Here is a 15,769-nt window from a genome sequence, read left to right on the forward strand (position 1 = left end):
AGTCATTATGACAGAGCGGGAACTGATATTCTAGGAGTGACGGAACTTGCTTTTGTTATATAAGGTCCCCGTTATGGTGTGTTGGTATCTTCATATGGCAGGAGTCTTCTAGTATTCATTAAAAAGTGATAACTAGTATGCTTTCCTCTAATACTTTCCCTCTTTTTTTTTTTTTTTTTTTTTTTTTTAAAAAAGGAAAAATAAAAGAGACTGATTAATTTTGTTTTTTTTAATGTAATGTTATTGGATATCAGCCAGACCATTAAAATAGGAAGACAAAGACTTACACTCTGCTCCTATAAACGGAACCACAATAGTTAGCAAGAAAGCCATCAAAATCTGCTTTTTATAATAACTTACACACCCCAAAAATGTCAAGAATTCTTCCTTTTGCATTTTTCTGATAAGATGGTAAGCTATAAATAGTGTTGTAGCAGATTTGTATGGAGGAGAGAATTTGGAAGTGTTGTTACCTATCTTGACCCTTGTTTCCTTTTTCTTTTTTCTTTTAGAAAAAAGAAATCCACACAATGAAAAAGGTTAGTAACTATTTAGTTGAGTAACTTTGACTTAAAGCAAAAAATGGACGAGGGGTCTCTTCTATCCCTTTCATTTGAGGTGGGGGGGGGGGGAAGGGGAACAACCTTGCACTCTAATACAAAGTAGAATTTTAAATGTATCAGGTAAGGAGGACAAGAGGCTCCTTGAAAAAAAAAATTGCCAGGTTTGCATTGTACTATAAATTATGGAAAGAGTGTCTTCCTGCCCTCCCTTATCTTTTTTTGCCATAATTTGTCTTGACAAATTAAGTACAATTTCCTAAATATATAATGATGGCTTGATATGATCTTTCTCTCTGTGAAACATTCATGGGTATTTCATAATTTGTCTTCAGTTGTGATAAGAAAGAGGATTACCTTGCCTCAGGTTTGGGGCACATCTATATTTCTGGCCAGATTGATGCCCCAGAGGTCAATCTTATGGTGTTCAGTTCAGTGGGTCTGGTAAGGTCCTGCTAAATTGAACACTGTGGGCACTAGGAATTTAAGTGAGTAGTGGAGTAGTCAACTACTTGATAAACTGAAGCTTATCCGGTAGTAGAATTGACTACTTGCTTCCCCCATTGCTGCCTGCCCAAGGGGGTGGGGAATAGGACCTGGCTGGGGGGGAGCCAGCTTAAAGACCTTAAAAGTCTCCATGGTGCTGCCTTGTCCCCCACCCATCCACTGCCTCTGAGAGGCAGATGAGGGAGCAGTGTGTGGGGAGGGGGGGAGGAGAAGGAGTTAGGGGAGGTGCCAGGGCTGGCTGCAGACAGGGGCTGCTGGACCCAGCGTGAGCCAGGACTGAGGAAGCCCGGCTCAGTCCTGGTTCGTGCTGGTCTGGGACTGCTGTAGCTTTTACTCCACTTAAATGCAAAGCCGCGGTGGTGTTGGCTTTTAGGACCTACCCCCTGCTGCACCACTGCAGTTTAAATGTACTAGGAACTAGGCTGCCTGTGCGTCCGACTCTTAACTACATTTAAACTGAAGAGATTTATTGGATAATGGTATAGCCAATACAAACTGTACCGACTACACAATTAGTCAGTTAACATCCTTAGAGGGCACCCCTATCAACTCCAGAACTCCTCGCAATTGCAAGGAGTAAGGGAAGTCAATGGGAGTTTCTCCTGTTGACCTCTTATGGAGCCACCCCAGAAAATTGATGCAAGGTATTTCAGCTCCAGCTACACAGTTCACATAACTGGAGCTGCCGCCATCTTTCATCGTTATTTTTTTTTTCTTCCATCAGTGTAGACCTAGCCTCAGTCAGAGCAAAAAGAGTAGTGTCTAGGAGCTGTTCCCTTAAATTCTCTTTTGGTCAATACTAATGACTGCCAGATGGCTATGGGGTGATCATATGGGGTGATCTGGCAACTTGTTTAACCTATGGTCAAAAAGGAAAAGCAGCATGATCATGGGGCTAGAAGCCAGGAATCTCTGATTGCGAGTTATGTCAACTTTACCATGTTAAAAATGGTGATAGTATTCCCCTGCCTTTGACAGGATTTGTAAGGATCTTATTTGTATAGGCACAGCATGGTAGGCACTTTATAGGCAAGTATGAAGGTAAACCTCCCTGGTAGAAACTGAAGTATTAACCTTAAAAGGCCTGACAGTTCACAGGACTATTCTGCATGACCACACATTTAGCATTTCTGGTTAGTACTTAGTTCTTAAATTTCATGGTTTATGTAACTCTGGAGAGAAGAGTTTGAAATGAACAAGCAAAAATTTTTGAGAAAAATCAAATCTGTCTTAAGCACTAGTAAAAATCACAGATCCTGAAGTGTTCACATGCTTTCAACAGAAACTGTTAAAATTAATCCTGGATCAATAAAGTACTTTAAAGTGTGCTAGACTTTATTTTGTGGTGTTGTCTAAAAGCTATCTATATCCCAATGTCTTCAGAACAAGTACAGTACAAATGAAGCCTTGATATTGAATTGCCCAGCCCTCCTCCCCCCGCCCCCCAATTGGGGTAGATCGGGGGCAAAATGTCCCAGTGTCCAGCAATTCAAAAGGGCTCAGAGTTCCCAACAGCCGCTGCTATGGCAGCAGTAGTGCCCAGAGCCCCAGACCCTTTAAATTACTGCTGGAGCGCCATGCGGGGTGGTCCAGAAGGTGCTGCAGGCTGCTTGCCCCAGACTTGCCTCTTCTGCTCAAGGCCCTGCTCCTTCTAGGAGTGCAGAATTCCTCCCTTCCACCCCCTTGCCCAGTGGCCTTGGTGAAGTTGTTGGCTCCCCTGGAATTGCTACAGAGGAATTTGCTCTAGGTAACTAAACTACCAGAACTTCAGACATCCAGCAATCCAAAATTTGTTCAAACTGGAATCTAGAATGGTAAGTGAGAAAATGCAAATGGATAGATAGACAAGATACTTCATAGACACAGCATTTTACACCATTACTACTACAACCTGTCATATCAATTTGTCAAACTATTATGCCAAATTCCATGCCTGAATTACTAGACACAGTGCAGGATTTTCAAAAGCATGGAGCATTGACCTAATTGCTTCCACTGAAAGACTCTTATTGTAGACTTCAGTGGGAGTGGGGCATGGCCTATGCTGATTGTGTATGAAACCTCAGCCTGAAATTGGTGGCTCTTTCAGGCCGCTGCTGTTTTCCTATGTTTGTATTGAACCTGGTAACAAGGTCTTAATCCTGAGACCCTTGGCACTGCTGTGAAACAAATAGACTCCTCAGTAACTCCAGATATTTGTGCACTCCAATAACATGCCATAAAACTGTGTGCTTTTGCCTTAAATCATTATATAAATATATTTCACCTTTAGTCCATTTGCTTTCTGACTCAAGGAAGGTAGTTGTTATGGAACAGACAGGAAAGGAAAATGAATGCAGGTAATAGTTGCAGCTTGCCCAAGGGCTAATACATGAAACCAAAGGTAAGTGCCATAGTACAAGATAATATGGGAAAGGAGTATGTGGAGACACACAGAGACAGCTGGAATTAGAACAGAATAAGTTTAGTGGGGGTAAAATATTTCTAACAAAAATCTTAAGGGGCTTCATAGTGCTCTCGATGAGGTTATAATTGAAGGTATGTATGAGGGAACTAGACCTAAAGTATCTTCAATCTTTATTATGCTACGAGATTTCCACATTTGTCTGACCCACTATATCAGCATAATTCAATTTAAGAATGCACTTCTTTCTCTGGACTGTGCTATAACATTTATTTGCATGTGGTAAGTTCTCTAAAATTGTCAGAAAAGACAAGATCTGAATGTCTTAATTTCTGGTTCACCTTCATTTATTGCTTGAAATGTGCGTGCATGCGTTCGTTCGTTCAGGGGCTACCATCCTGACAAAATTATTTTTAATTGTGATCAGTCTTCTATAGAGTGGAAATCATTATTGCTCACCATCAAACTGGCAGCATGTTTCAATATATGTGCAGTGGCTATATGTCAGGCTATAGTGTTCTGTTACCTGAACACAATATTGATTTTTTTTTCCCCCTCTTGAGTTTGAGGTATGCTTATAACAAGAAAAGAAAGGAAATAAATGGTACTACTTCCTCGAAAGTTGGGGTCACATGTACAACACACCAACATTCTGCATTGGTTTCTATCTTTTAATGTAGAGCTAGAAAACTAAAATACATTTCAGTGGCAAAATTTTGCCTCAGAATTCATCTGCATCCCAGATTGTGCAGAATTATTGCCTTAATTTCTATACATTTCTATACCCTGCCACTTCTATAGGGGAGGCCCACTGCTGTAAGGATTAGAAATGATTTTCTTAGGAACTCATTAAATGACTGGATGAATTGCTCTTCAATAAAACATTTATCTGCCTCCCAGAATGATTTCCTAGTGCTTGTTCTAGGCTGCAAGAGACTGGAATCCAAGTAGAGTTTCTTCATGGCAATGTAAAGCTATCATAGGGATGACCTGACAGATTTTAATTTTGAAAAGCACACATTGGGGGTACTTTTCTATGCCAATTTTTGGGGTCAGTAAACTTCACATCAGACCTTTGATCAGTCTTTTGGCTTGCAGTATGGAAAATAATTCTAACAAAAATGCATGCATCTTGCAGACTGCTGTTTCATATCCTGTAGTCTGTGCTCTATAGTAAAGCACAATAAATGAAAAACCATGTATGTACTTTGTTTATCTCTTTGCCCCAAAGGAAACTTCTGTTTCTAAACGAAATATCAAAAATCCAGGGGACTTGCACTGTCCATCTTGCTGTGCTTACCCTCTCTACTGATACACAGCCTCGTGTTTGTGCTTTTATGTTGGAAGAGCAGTAAAAGAAATACCTACACCAGTATTGTCTATACATGCTTTTTTTTTAGGAGCACTGCAGTATGGTGTCTGTGTTAGTCTCTAATAGAAGCTGACACCTCCATTTGTATTGCTCCATTAGTCTGGATCTTTGATCGTGGTGGGTTCTAACTGTATTCATATCTTAGAGTTGGTAGCATACAGAATGTTTACTACAGACTGTTTAAAGCAAATTCACTTGACTAGCATGAGACATTCTGGTAGAATTCTTGTGCTCCAGTCCATTTTGTATTATGCATTCAAACCGATAAACCATCTTTTGAAAATTATGTGGCCAGTTAGACTGCTCATGAATGTTTCCTGTAATCTTTTCCATCCATGTGTGGATATTTTTCTATCCATGTGTGGTATGAGCACTGAGGCATGTGTGAATGTGCACCAGCAACACACACACAAAATCTAGCTGTGGGTACTCTTCTAATCAGCGGAGTGGCATTTGAATTTTTCCCGAGCAGATGAAAAGTGCACAGCTTATATGGAACACTGACCCTCATGATGGTAATTTAACTTAGATATTTCTAGAATGTCTATCTGGAGGATACGGAAGCATCATAGATATTTATTTAGCATTCATCAGATCTTCATTTGGTCTTCTAACCATGCCTCCCCAATTTCCAGTTAAAGCTTTCTGTTTGTAATGAGAGGAAAGAGAAGAATGCCAGAGAACTTGTAAAAACTCATATAATCTAAACATATATCAAACCTTACTGAGAGGAAAAATTCTGATTGTGCGGGAAAAAATTAAATGAAAGCTAAATGAAGGATTTTAGTGGGATTTTTGTTTAGTCTGCAGAAAAGAAGGGGGGAAGGGGGATTGCGATAGCAACCTGAAGGGAGGTTCTAAAGAGGATGGAAAGAGGCTGTTCTCAGTAGTGACGGATGGCAGAACAAAGAACAATGGTCTCAGGTTGCAGTGGGAAGGTCTAGGTTGGATATTAGGGAAAACTATTTCACTAGGAGGGTAGTGAAGCCCTGGAATGAGTTACCTAGGGGGTGGTGGAATCTCTATCCCTAGAGGTTAAGTCCTGGCTTCACAAAGCGGTAGCTGGGATGATTTAGGTGGGATTGGTCCTGCTTTGGGAAGGGGTTGGACTCGAGGACTTCCTGAGGTCTCTTCCAGCCCTGGGATTCTAAGATAGTATTGGCACAGTTCATTAAAGCAGGTTATATTTGTGGTTGTGTGGGGACATTTACAACTCTTCTAAATTCAACTTGATTAGTAAATCATAAGCAAACAAGACTAAAGATAAAGTCCTAATGTTTTGGAGCAGAAGTACTAATGAATAGGAAATCAGTTCAAATATAGTTGCATTCCTAATTTAATTTAGCTTTGGTTGATTATGTAACCCTTGACAAATTATGCTGTAGAAGATTCCCTCTACATGTGGCAAGTAATCAGTATGTCCAGGGTATAGGGTGAGCCGAATGAGTATACAGCACTTTTTGAGGGGTGAATACAATATTTTGGGTTACTCAATGAGAAGAATATAACTTACACCTCTTTCAACAGTAGATCCTGCCCTCTTCTCTGTAGGCACAAAGTAGAAGTCTTATGACAAGGTCCTATATCCTTGTAGCAGGATAAGTGTAGCGCTGCTGCGAGGTGGGAACTAGGGATCCTGTTTCAGGATATGTGCCCCCTGCATGCCAATAGCTGAGCTTCATGAGGACTTCCTGTATATAGGTGTGCAACAAAGATTTTGAGAGCTTGGCTAGTGGCTCAGCTCCTGACTGGGCTGATCTGCCCATTAGTTTCTCTCTTTTCTCCCTGTCCCATTGTGCCATTCCCTTCTTTCCCCAAAGTAGTATGGGGAGTATAAGCATTGTGGGAGGCCATGTGGCCACCGACTGGATCTACTGCTGCATTGTAATTAGGGGAGGAAGAAGGGTTCTTTATGAATCCCTGGAACATAAACTGTGGGTGGGGTCAGGACAATTAATATCTTTCTTCATGTCAGTCAGGAAGACTGCCTTTCATCTTACTGGTAACTAGGGATGTAAGCGACTAGTCGACTACCCATTAAGCAAATGCTTCTCGGGTAGTGGAGTAGGAACTCGACTAGTCGCTTTCCTCCCCGCCCCTTTGCTACCGCTATTAGAGAGAGGCATCAAGGGAGGGAACGTGAGCCGGTGCTGGGTGGAGCTGGCTTAAAAGCCGGTTCCCAGCAGTGTCTTCAGGGGGGGCAGGGCGCAGCAGGGAAACGACGCGAGTCCCGCTTGTGCCAGTCTCATTACTGCTACTCTTCCTTTAAAATGTACAAGAGCCGCCTGTGAATCTTGTACATTTCAAAGGAAGAGGCACAGGGGGGAACCTATGCCAGCAGGACTGCTCCGGTCCACTGGTGTGGATTCCTGTTGTCCTTGTCCCTTTGAAATGTACCATATCCACCTGTGATTCTTGTACATTTCAAAGGGAGAGGTGCAGTGGAATAGCAAGCACCCCTCTTATTGACTAATCAAGTAGTTGATGGAAATTCCATTGACTATCTGATTAGCTGATTAATCAAAATTTAATATCCCTACTGGTAACCAGTTAACCGGTGGCCTGGGCAGGGGAGCCTCTAACACACTCAGGGGCATTTTCTACTTGCCAGTAGATTTAGCAAGGCCAGAATGCGGTAAATGCTGTCATCCTGTGAGCATATTACGTTTCTTCATGACCCCACTCTAGATATGAGAATACTGTACTCTCATGTAAGGTGTATGAGCCTTTTTGTTGGGGGAATGACAAAGTTAATAGTTGAAGAAGCCATGATGAGTTTCATTACACTTGCAATGCAGTCTTGCTTTTATGTTTCCATAATTCCTATTTAAGGAGATATGGAACTAAGATCACAAAAGATTTGTGGCTGTTGTGACTTTAACAGCCTGGTAGTTTTTGTAAACCATTACAAATTGCACTATCCAGTTAACTAGAAGTGTGACCTCTACTAGGTGCTGGCTGTCTGAAAAGACTGCAATGTCTGTTTTTTCATTTTAATATATGGTCGTATCTGAGCCATTTTATTACTTGGCATTTTCCATGCCTATTGTTATCTCAAGGGCTGGCTAATCCCGCTAACTTTCTTTGCAGAGTAGGGCAGCCTTTTGCCTTCTGTTTTTGTACAAAGAGCTGCTCTTTTATTTTGTCTTGTGCCTTTTGTTGTTTGTAGTGAAGAGACTATTTCCGCCTATTCCATAAATATATTGTTCAAATAACTTCTAGCTCATTAACCTCTACATGCTGCCTGCTGAAACACCAACTCTAATTTAGTCCCTTGTGTTCTGGTTCTCAGGTGATTTAAAAAAATGTTTAGAAGTATGACTTAATTGCATTGATGTTTGCGCACTGTCAGCATGAAAGCAAAGATGAGTTACATATTTAGATAGTGCGACCTGCAGGTTTAATTCATTAAGCCTTCTTGTTTGTAACTCCATTCTCTTTTACATGTGTGCATAAGGGAGGAGGGAAGGAATCTTTACTATTCATGTTTAGCAATTTGGGTGAGTTATGGAAAAGCCTATGCTCTGTTTTGGGTATTTGCTCATTTGGAAACCTTGTATAGCTTATAGAGACACTAGTGATTTGTTCCCTAGCCTCCCTGTGGAGTTTGTTCCATATTACAATCTAATTCCACGTCTGTGTCGCACACTCCTGCGCTGTTAATTTGTACATTTCGATGCAGTTTGTTTCATCGTGTTTTTTGTAATCCAAACTGAATGTAACGAGCTGTGTGCTTTGGGGACTCAGTCTTGCCTTGCCAATTAGAACAAGTGGTTACTGAGAGAGTATGTTTTAAATAAAATATGGCACCTCTGAGTGGGACCAGGCAGTCTTTAGGGAATAAAATAAACTGTTTAACTCTTTCTTTGTGCAAAGAAAGAATTCAGTATCTGAATGCATGTTTAAACCATTCACTTCACTCCTGCAAAGATATGTGACCCAAATTCATGTTTTGTCACAGGATAGAATTTAGTTTGTCATTGGAGGTATCTGTTATTCGGAAATGTGTGTTGACTATTAAGAAATGCAACAGAATAACTGTCTGGTTTACTGCATGTTTTCTAGGATCTGAGCCACCAATGCGATGTTGAAAATTATATAGCACACAAGCAGCTAAACTTCCTCTTTTTTTCCCCTTGCATCTCCACCTCAGGGTCTGTGTTTGGACAGAAGTTCGTACCTAGTGAAAGTGGGTACTGGAGAGCTGTTTTGCAAGACTGTTTAGAAATATAGGCAGGAAAGAAGCTAAATAAAGGGTTTTTTTAACCAATTTTACATACTAGGTGAACTTATTACCATCTTTGGTCCAAAAACTATTGTTAAAGCTAATTAATTACCACCTAGTTCACCTGCAGGGAGTTTAGTTTCATTTGGGGGGAAACAGGTTAAATAAGCATATTTAATAAAAGTGCCGTTGGCTGACAATCCAAAAGTCGAGTCCATAAGGAAATCCTCATTGGCCATTGCCATTTCATAATTTAAAGTAACCCAGAGAAACGGAGTTTTGTGCTCTTACTTATACATACATCTACTGGAAAAAATATCAGCATTTCTTCCTGCCTTGGTTTTTGCAGTGACTGAACTGCTACATTCAATCAAGACACAGTAAAGAACCTGGAGTTTACCTCTGCTCTGCTCTCCTCCTTGTCCCCTAGATCCTGTGTTTCTCAACCTTTTTAAAAAAGGACCACTTTTTCAAAAAAAAATAAAGTACTCCTACAGCCAGGCACCGCCAGCCCCCCCCACTCTAACCCAGTGCACCCGCCCCTTCCCCAGTGCTAGACACCTCCAGATCCCTGCTCTAATCCACTGCCCCTCCCCTCCTCCAGAACCAGGCACTGGACAGATGGTATTCCTACCTTTGAAGTGACTGCTCCCACCGCCCGGCCCTGCCTCAGTGGCTTGTCTGCAGGGAGCAAGTGGCCCACCAGCGCCGGGCTCTCCACGTGGGGCTGTGCGCTACCAGCCTGGCAATCCCCTAGCATGGCACCAGGGGGCAACTGCTCCTCTCAACCCCAGTCACTATGGCACTGATGGGGGGATGGGGACAGGGACATGTCCTTTGGAGCAAGACTTATTGTGCCACTTCATCACCTTTAGCTCCTCTCCGCAATGCCACGGGGAAGGGGAGATGGGGATGCATTGAACTGAGCAGCTGGCAGGGGTGGGGGTAACATGCGTCCCCAGGTTCAGCTGCCCTCCCTGCTAGAGGACCCCGGGAAGGCTGCTGGAGAGGAAACTAACTAGGAGAGGCAGCCATGGAAGTGATTTTTTTTTTTTCTCCCCACTCAAACCCTCCCCCCAACTTGGAACTGCCCCGGGTCTCACCAGAGCCGCCACTGCAGCCACACACTTTTTTTCCCCACCAGCGCTGGGGCAGGTATGCAGAGCGGCTCTTAACATCCTGGCACACAGCTCCGAACATTCAATTTGACAGGCATGTACCGCCACCCCCTGCTGAGCCCATTTGCAGGGCAAAATTCTGGACATTTTTTGCCAGATTTCACTTGTGTTGAGGTACCCCCCCAGACTCTTATATAGGGTATGCATACTACTGGTGGAGAAACACTGCCCTAGATTACACCTACTTGTGTACCGTAGGTATAGAAGGAAATCAGACTCTTTTCTGAGTATCTCTAACTAAGGCCACTGAGAGAGAAATTGGGTGGGTAGTCAGCGGGATCAAGTCAGGCAACATTATTTCAACAGCCATTCCATTTACAAGCAAGGGGAGACCAAAAGGTTTTTTTTTAAAAAAAGTATGGGTATTGAAAGCTAGACCTCTACTAAGAAGGCTCAATTACAGGCCACTTGCCCAGCATAATTGGGAATCTGGACAAATGTGGTCTGTACATAAAGTCATATGTAAGTGATAGATGGCCACTAACAAGAACTCTCCCCGCCCCCCCAAATTCTTTGTTTTGGTTTTGGGGATTTTTGTCTGAGGCGGATGCCAGGTCTGCCTCTGAGGGAGTAGGAGATCTTGGGGGCAGTGTTTGTAGAGCAAGAATATCCCACGTTCACCTTGCAGTGACAACTCTGGTCCTGCAGGGGTAGGCCCAACTCCCCAGTATGGGCTTCCCAAGGGTCACTGCAACACTCACTTAAATTGGCCTCTTCCCCATGTAACTGAGGGACAGCTGGGCCATAACTGAGTGATGCTGTGGCAGTGCAACCGCATGTGCCAGATCACAACACTCATAGTGGGGAGCTGGACCCAGCCCTGTGGGTCAAGAGCCATTGTTGCATGGTACATTTTTTTGATTTATGTTTTCCATGTTTGTTCAGTTTTTATATTTGCAAAAATCATGAGGGTCTACCAGTAACCCATCCGTGTTTACCTGAGAGGAAGGATGGTCTCCCACCCCCCTCCGTTTTTCTTTCTTTCCTCTTCCCTCCCCTTTCTTGCTCCTATTTATTTCAAGTTTTCATATCCCCAACTCATAACTCAATCATCTGAAGAAGTGGTTTGTGCCCACAAAAGCTTATGATGCCATCTACATGTTTTGTTAGTCTAGAAAGTGCTACCAGACCATTTTTTTTTTTTTTCTGTAACAGACTAACTCGGCTACCCCCGGAAGCTCCTGGATCTGGAGAATTTGGGTCCAATTCATTGTGTGGCTAGAAGACTTCTGACTGACCCTGGGAAAGTCCCATAAATCTTTATATGCCTCAGTTTCCCATATGTAAAATGTGGATAATAGCACTTCCCTAACTCACGGGGTATTGAGGATGAAAACATCAGATTGAGAGGTGCTCAGATACCACAGTAACGGAATCATATACCTAAAAGGGATCTGCCTTTGCACTCTGGAGAAAATACATCAATGCAGCATCATGAATGGGTTTTTAGTCAAATTATCTTTCACTCTACTCTGTCACCTCAAAATTCTGACTTCTAGTGGATTGTCAATTCACAATTACTAGATTAACCTGCCCAAATCTGAGAATAGAGGTTTTATGCTTTAGTTTTATGTACAGAGATCACTGCCACTTGAGCTGTGGGACATGGGTATGTTCTCTCAAAACTAGTCACCAGAGGGCAAACTACTCAAATGCATTAGCCATTACAGTTAGACTTTGTTTAATTACAACTTGTTTTTTCAAAGGTGGCGGTGTATGGGTTTGCAAGGAGAATTAATTAGGTGAAAAGAAGAAAGAATAAATAACTAGGTGTTTCTAGGTTTGAATAGGAGAAGTCAGCATTTCAAAACAATATCTGTAATTCAAACTTCCAATCTTCAAAACTTCAAATTCAAAGTTGAGCTATTCTCAAACGTGGCAAAAAAAATCCTCTTAGATTTCAGAGTGAACTTGACAGTTTTATAGCCACAATCAGTGTAATAAGCAGAGCAACCCAGGGTCTAAACAGTTTTATAACAGTATGTGTCTGCAGCTTTAATTATGTAGAGACTGGTCTCTAAGAGAAACTAGCACTTCCTACACTAAAGTTGTATCAGCCTTCAGGATTGTGAGAGAGGCCATAATGGAAAAATGTGTGCAACAGTGCAAGGTTACAGTAAAACTCCAATTGTCTGGCATCCAGTGGTCCAGCGCTCCCGATAGTCTGGTACCAACTGGAACCCAGAAGTGCTCCTGCCAGCCGGACAATTGGAGCTGCTGTGAGCTCCATGGGTGCTCGCGCCTGGGAAAGGGAAGGGGAGAAGACCCCTGTGATGGGTCTGCCAGGACCCGCACTGTGACTGGCCGTGAGGTGGGGGATGGGCGGGGGACAGCGCGAGGGGCGTACCCTCTGCAGTTTTGCAGGAAGTCGGAGGAAACCCCGTGCCACCACCGAGAGTTCCTGGGAGGGGAGCAGGCTCCTCACCCCCCAGACTGCCGTAGTTATCGCCGAGCAGGGGGTGAGGGGCGCCACTGCGGGACCAACCCGGCAGCACCCCAGCTGCTCTGCTCTGCAGCTTCCCCAAGTCCGCCGCTCATCAGTTTCAGCAGCAGCAGCGGCAGACTTGGGGAAGAGGTGGAACAGAGCAACTGGGGTGCTGCCGGATTGGTCCCGCAGAGCCGCCCCTCACCCCCTTGCTCGGCAGCATCCCAGTTGCTCTGCTCTACCGCTTCCCCAAGTCCACCACTGCCGCTGCTGAAACTGATGAGCGGCGGACTTGGGGAAGTGGCAGAGCAGCTGGGGTGCTGCAGGGTTGATCCTGCAGTTGGTCCCCCCCTTCTCGGCGATAACTACTGCAGCCTGGGGGGTGGGGAGCCTGTTCCCCTCCTGGAAACTCTCGGTGGCGGCACGGTGCTTCCCCCACCTTCCTGCAAAACGGCAGAGGGTTCGCCCCTCGCTGCACTGTTCCCCGCCCACCCCCCCGGACAGTGCGGGTCCTGGCAGACCCGTCACAGCCCCCCACCGGAGTACCTCCCGATACTCAGGCATATCTGATAATCCGGCACCACCTAGGTGCCAAAGGTACCTGATTATCGGAAGCGTACTGTATATATTGGGTTTTTTTTCTTTGCAGAGAGGATAGGGTGCTGGTCAAACCTACTTTCAATTTAAATCCTTGAACATATGCAAGAGGCCTGTTCTTCATGGATGGCTGTATGTGCATGTAAATACAAAATGGCCAAGCAGATCACTTGTATGATGGACTCTAATGGCAGTGTTTTGTTCTTGAAAACTTTTGAAATGTGTATATCTTCAAAAATATCATCATTAGCTCTGAGCCATAGGAACCAGGGTCTGTCGCTTCAATTCTGCAAGAGACAGCTTAGGTAAATTTTGCCTCTGTGCCTACATATATTGGGTGCACAATATGAGATGCCCAGGCACAGATTTTTTTCAGCGTGCTTAGCATTACATGGTGCTTTGTATGGTAAGGCATTGGTTCTCAACAAGGGGTATATGTACCCCTTAGGGTGTGCAGTAGGGATGTAATATTATAATTTTTTAAATGGTTAACCAGTAAGTAGGGTTACGAGGTGGCTTAAAAAAAAATACCGGACATACTTGATCTCAGGGGGGTGGGTGGGGAGTGGGGCTGGCTGGGAGGTGGTGTGTGTGGGAGGGAAACCGGCTAGCAGGGAGTAGGGCTGGTAGGGAAGGGGGGAAGAAGTCTGGAGCAGTGGGGCTGGCCAGGGAAGATCCAGGCAGGGAGGACCGGCCGGCGGGAAGCAGGGCTGGCTGGGAGGGGGACCAGAAGGAGCGGGGCTGGCTGGGCGAGATCGGGAAGAGGAGGAGGGAGAGCCGGCCGGCGTGAAGCAAGGCTGATCCTGGGGAGTGGGATTGGCTGGCAGAAAGCAGCAGGGGGAGAGAATTGGCCGTGGGGAGTGGAACTGACCCAGGCGAAACAAAATGCAGGACAATGTAGCACTTTAAAGACTAACAAGATGGTTTATTAGATGATGAGCTTTCGTGGGCCAGACCCACTTACTCAGATCAAATAGTGCGCACACGGTCCCAGCAAAGCAAGAGCGAGTACGACCCCGGAGATTCCCTTCTCCTACTTTTAAGCCCCTCTCCCCCAATGTACCGGCAAACTGCCTGGCTGGTAGACACACTTTTGCAGCGTGAGCATGTCTACCAGCTAGGCAGTTTGCAACTACATGCTGATACTCCTAATAATAATAATAAACTTACCTAATTAGAAAATACCGGACATTTTATTCAAAACCGGACACCTGGCAACCCTACCAATAAGTCTGGGCTCATTGGTTCTCATTACAGATTACACATAGGCTCCATCCTGCATTGCAGGCTGTGTATCTGATATAGAGGCAACAGAAGGGGGAGAGGGCAAGCAGCCAGCTCCCTGGAAGTGGGGCCAGCATTCAGTGGAGCTGCTACTCACTGGGAGCCGGCTTAAAAGCTAGTTTCTGGTGCACCTCAGCTCCCGGGTTGTTGGCTGTCACCCCCTGCTGCAGGCTTTGCAGTTTAAAGCTTATACTGCAGAGCCTGCAGCGCAGCCGGCTCTACTCCCAGGGAGCTGGCTGCGCCATGGGCTCTGCAGTATAAGCTTTAAACTGCAGAGCCTGCAGCATGTAACTGTGTAACTGCTGAGATTTTTCAGCGGTTACACAGTTACCTAATTAACAACTTTTTATCATCCCTAATATGCTGAGTTTTTCCAGGGAGTATATCCACTCATGTAGATATTTGCCTAGGTTTACAACAGGCTACATAAAAAGCACAAGTGAATGACTTGTTATATACATATTATACACTGAAATGTAAGTACAATATTTATATTCCAATTGATTTATTTTGTAATATGGTAAAAATGAGAAAATTAATTTTTTTTCAGTAATTGTGTGCTATGACACTTCTGTATTCTCGTGTCTGTTTTTGCAAGAATGTAATTTTAAGTGAGGTAAAACTTTGAGGTATGCACAAGACAAATCAGACCTCTGAAAGGGGTACAGTAGTTTGGAAAAGTTGAGAAACACTGTGTTCAACTATTACTCTCATAGACTTCAGATGCAGCTGTATGTTTAGCATTTCTGCAAATTGGGATCCAGATGTCTGAAGTGTAGCCCTCAGAAAATGAGGAATATACAAATGTCTTATGAAATTTCTGGTGTAAGTGGCTTGACCAGGATCACCTAGGCACTGTGTGGCAGAGCCAGGCATAGAATCCAATTCTCCCTGTTATGCACTTTCCAACTGTGGTTATAAATGAAGTGAATGGTTGTGCGGACAACAGTTTTGTTTATTATGCAACTCTGATTTCATCCTGGAGCATCATCTATCTTGTGCTCTGAATAAGGCAGAGGTCCTTTGGAAAATATAATTTATTATGTGTGATGATACACTCTTTAATTATGTGCTCAGTAGGGGGCCAAAATACTGGGAGTTTCTAACTTTAACTTTAATGTTCTTTTATGTAGTGTTTTTGTAGTAATTTTGCTGTTTTCCAAAAGTTAATAGAACCTCATCCCTATACATATCATATGGATTCACCAGTAGTATTA

General features: G+C 43.8%; 1 protein-coding gene across 7 annotated transcripts in view; it reads left to right on the top strand.

The window, feature by feature from the left end:
• ZFAND3 (zinc finger AN1-type containing 3) overlaps positions 1 to 15,769 on the top strand; it is a 277,816-nt gene that overhangs the window by 67,252 nt on the left and 194,795 nt on the right. For all 7 annotated transcript variants that reach the window (XM_089777409.1, XM_089777411.1, XM_089777410.1 and 4 more), the window contains exon 3: positions 513 to 539. In XM_089777409.1, the coding sequence (XP_089633535.1) occupies positions 513 to 539 (27 nt within the window). The remainder of the gene's footprint in view (positions 1 to 512; positions 540 to 15,769) is intronic.

The sequence above is a fragment of the Pelodiscus sinensis genome, chromosome 3 (assembly GCF_052426305.1).
Source record: "Pelodiscus sinensis isolate ZL-2025 chromosome 3, ASM5242630v1, whole genome shotgun sequence".
NCBI classification, from domain to species: Eukaryota; Metazoa; Chordata; order Testudines; family Trionychidae; genus Pelodiscus; species Pelodiscus sinensis.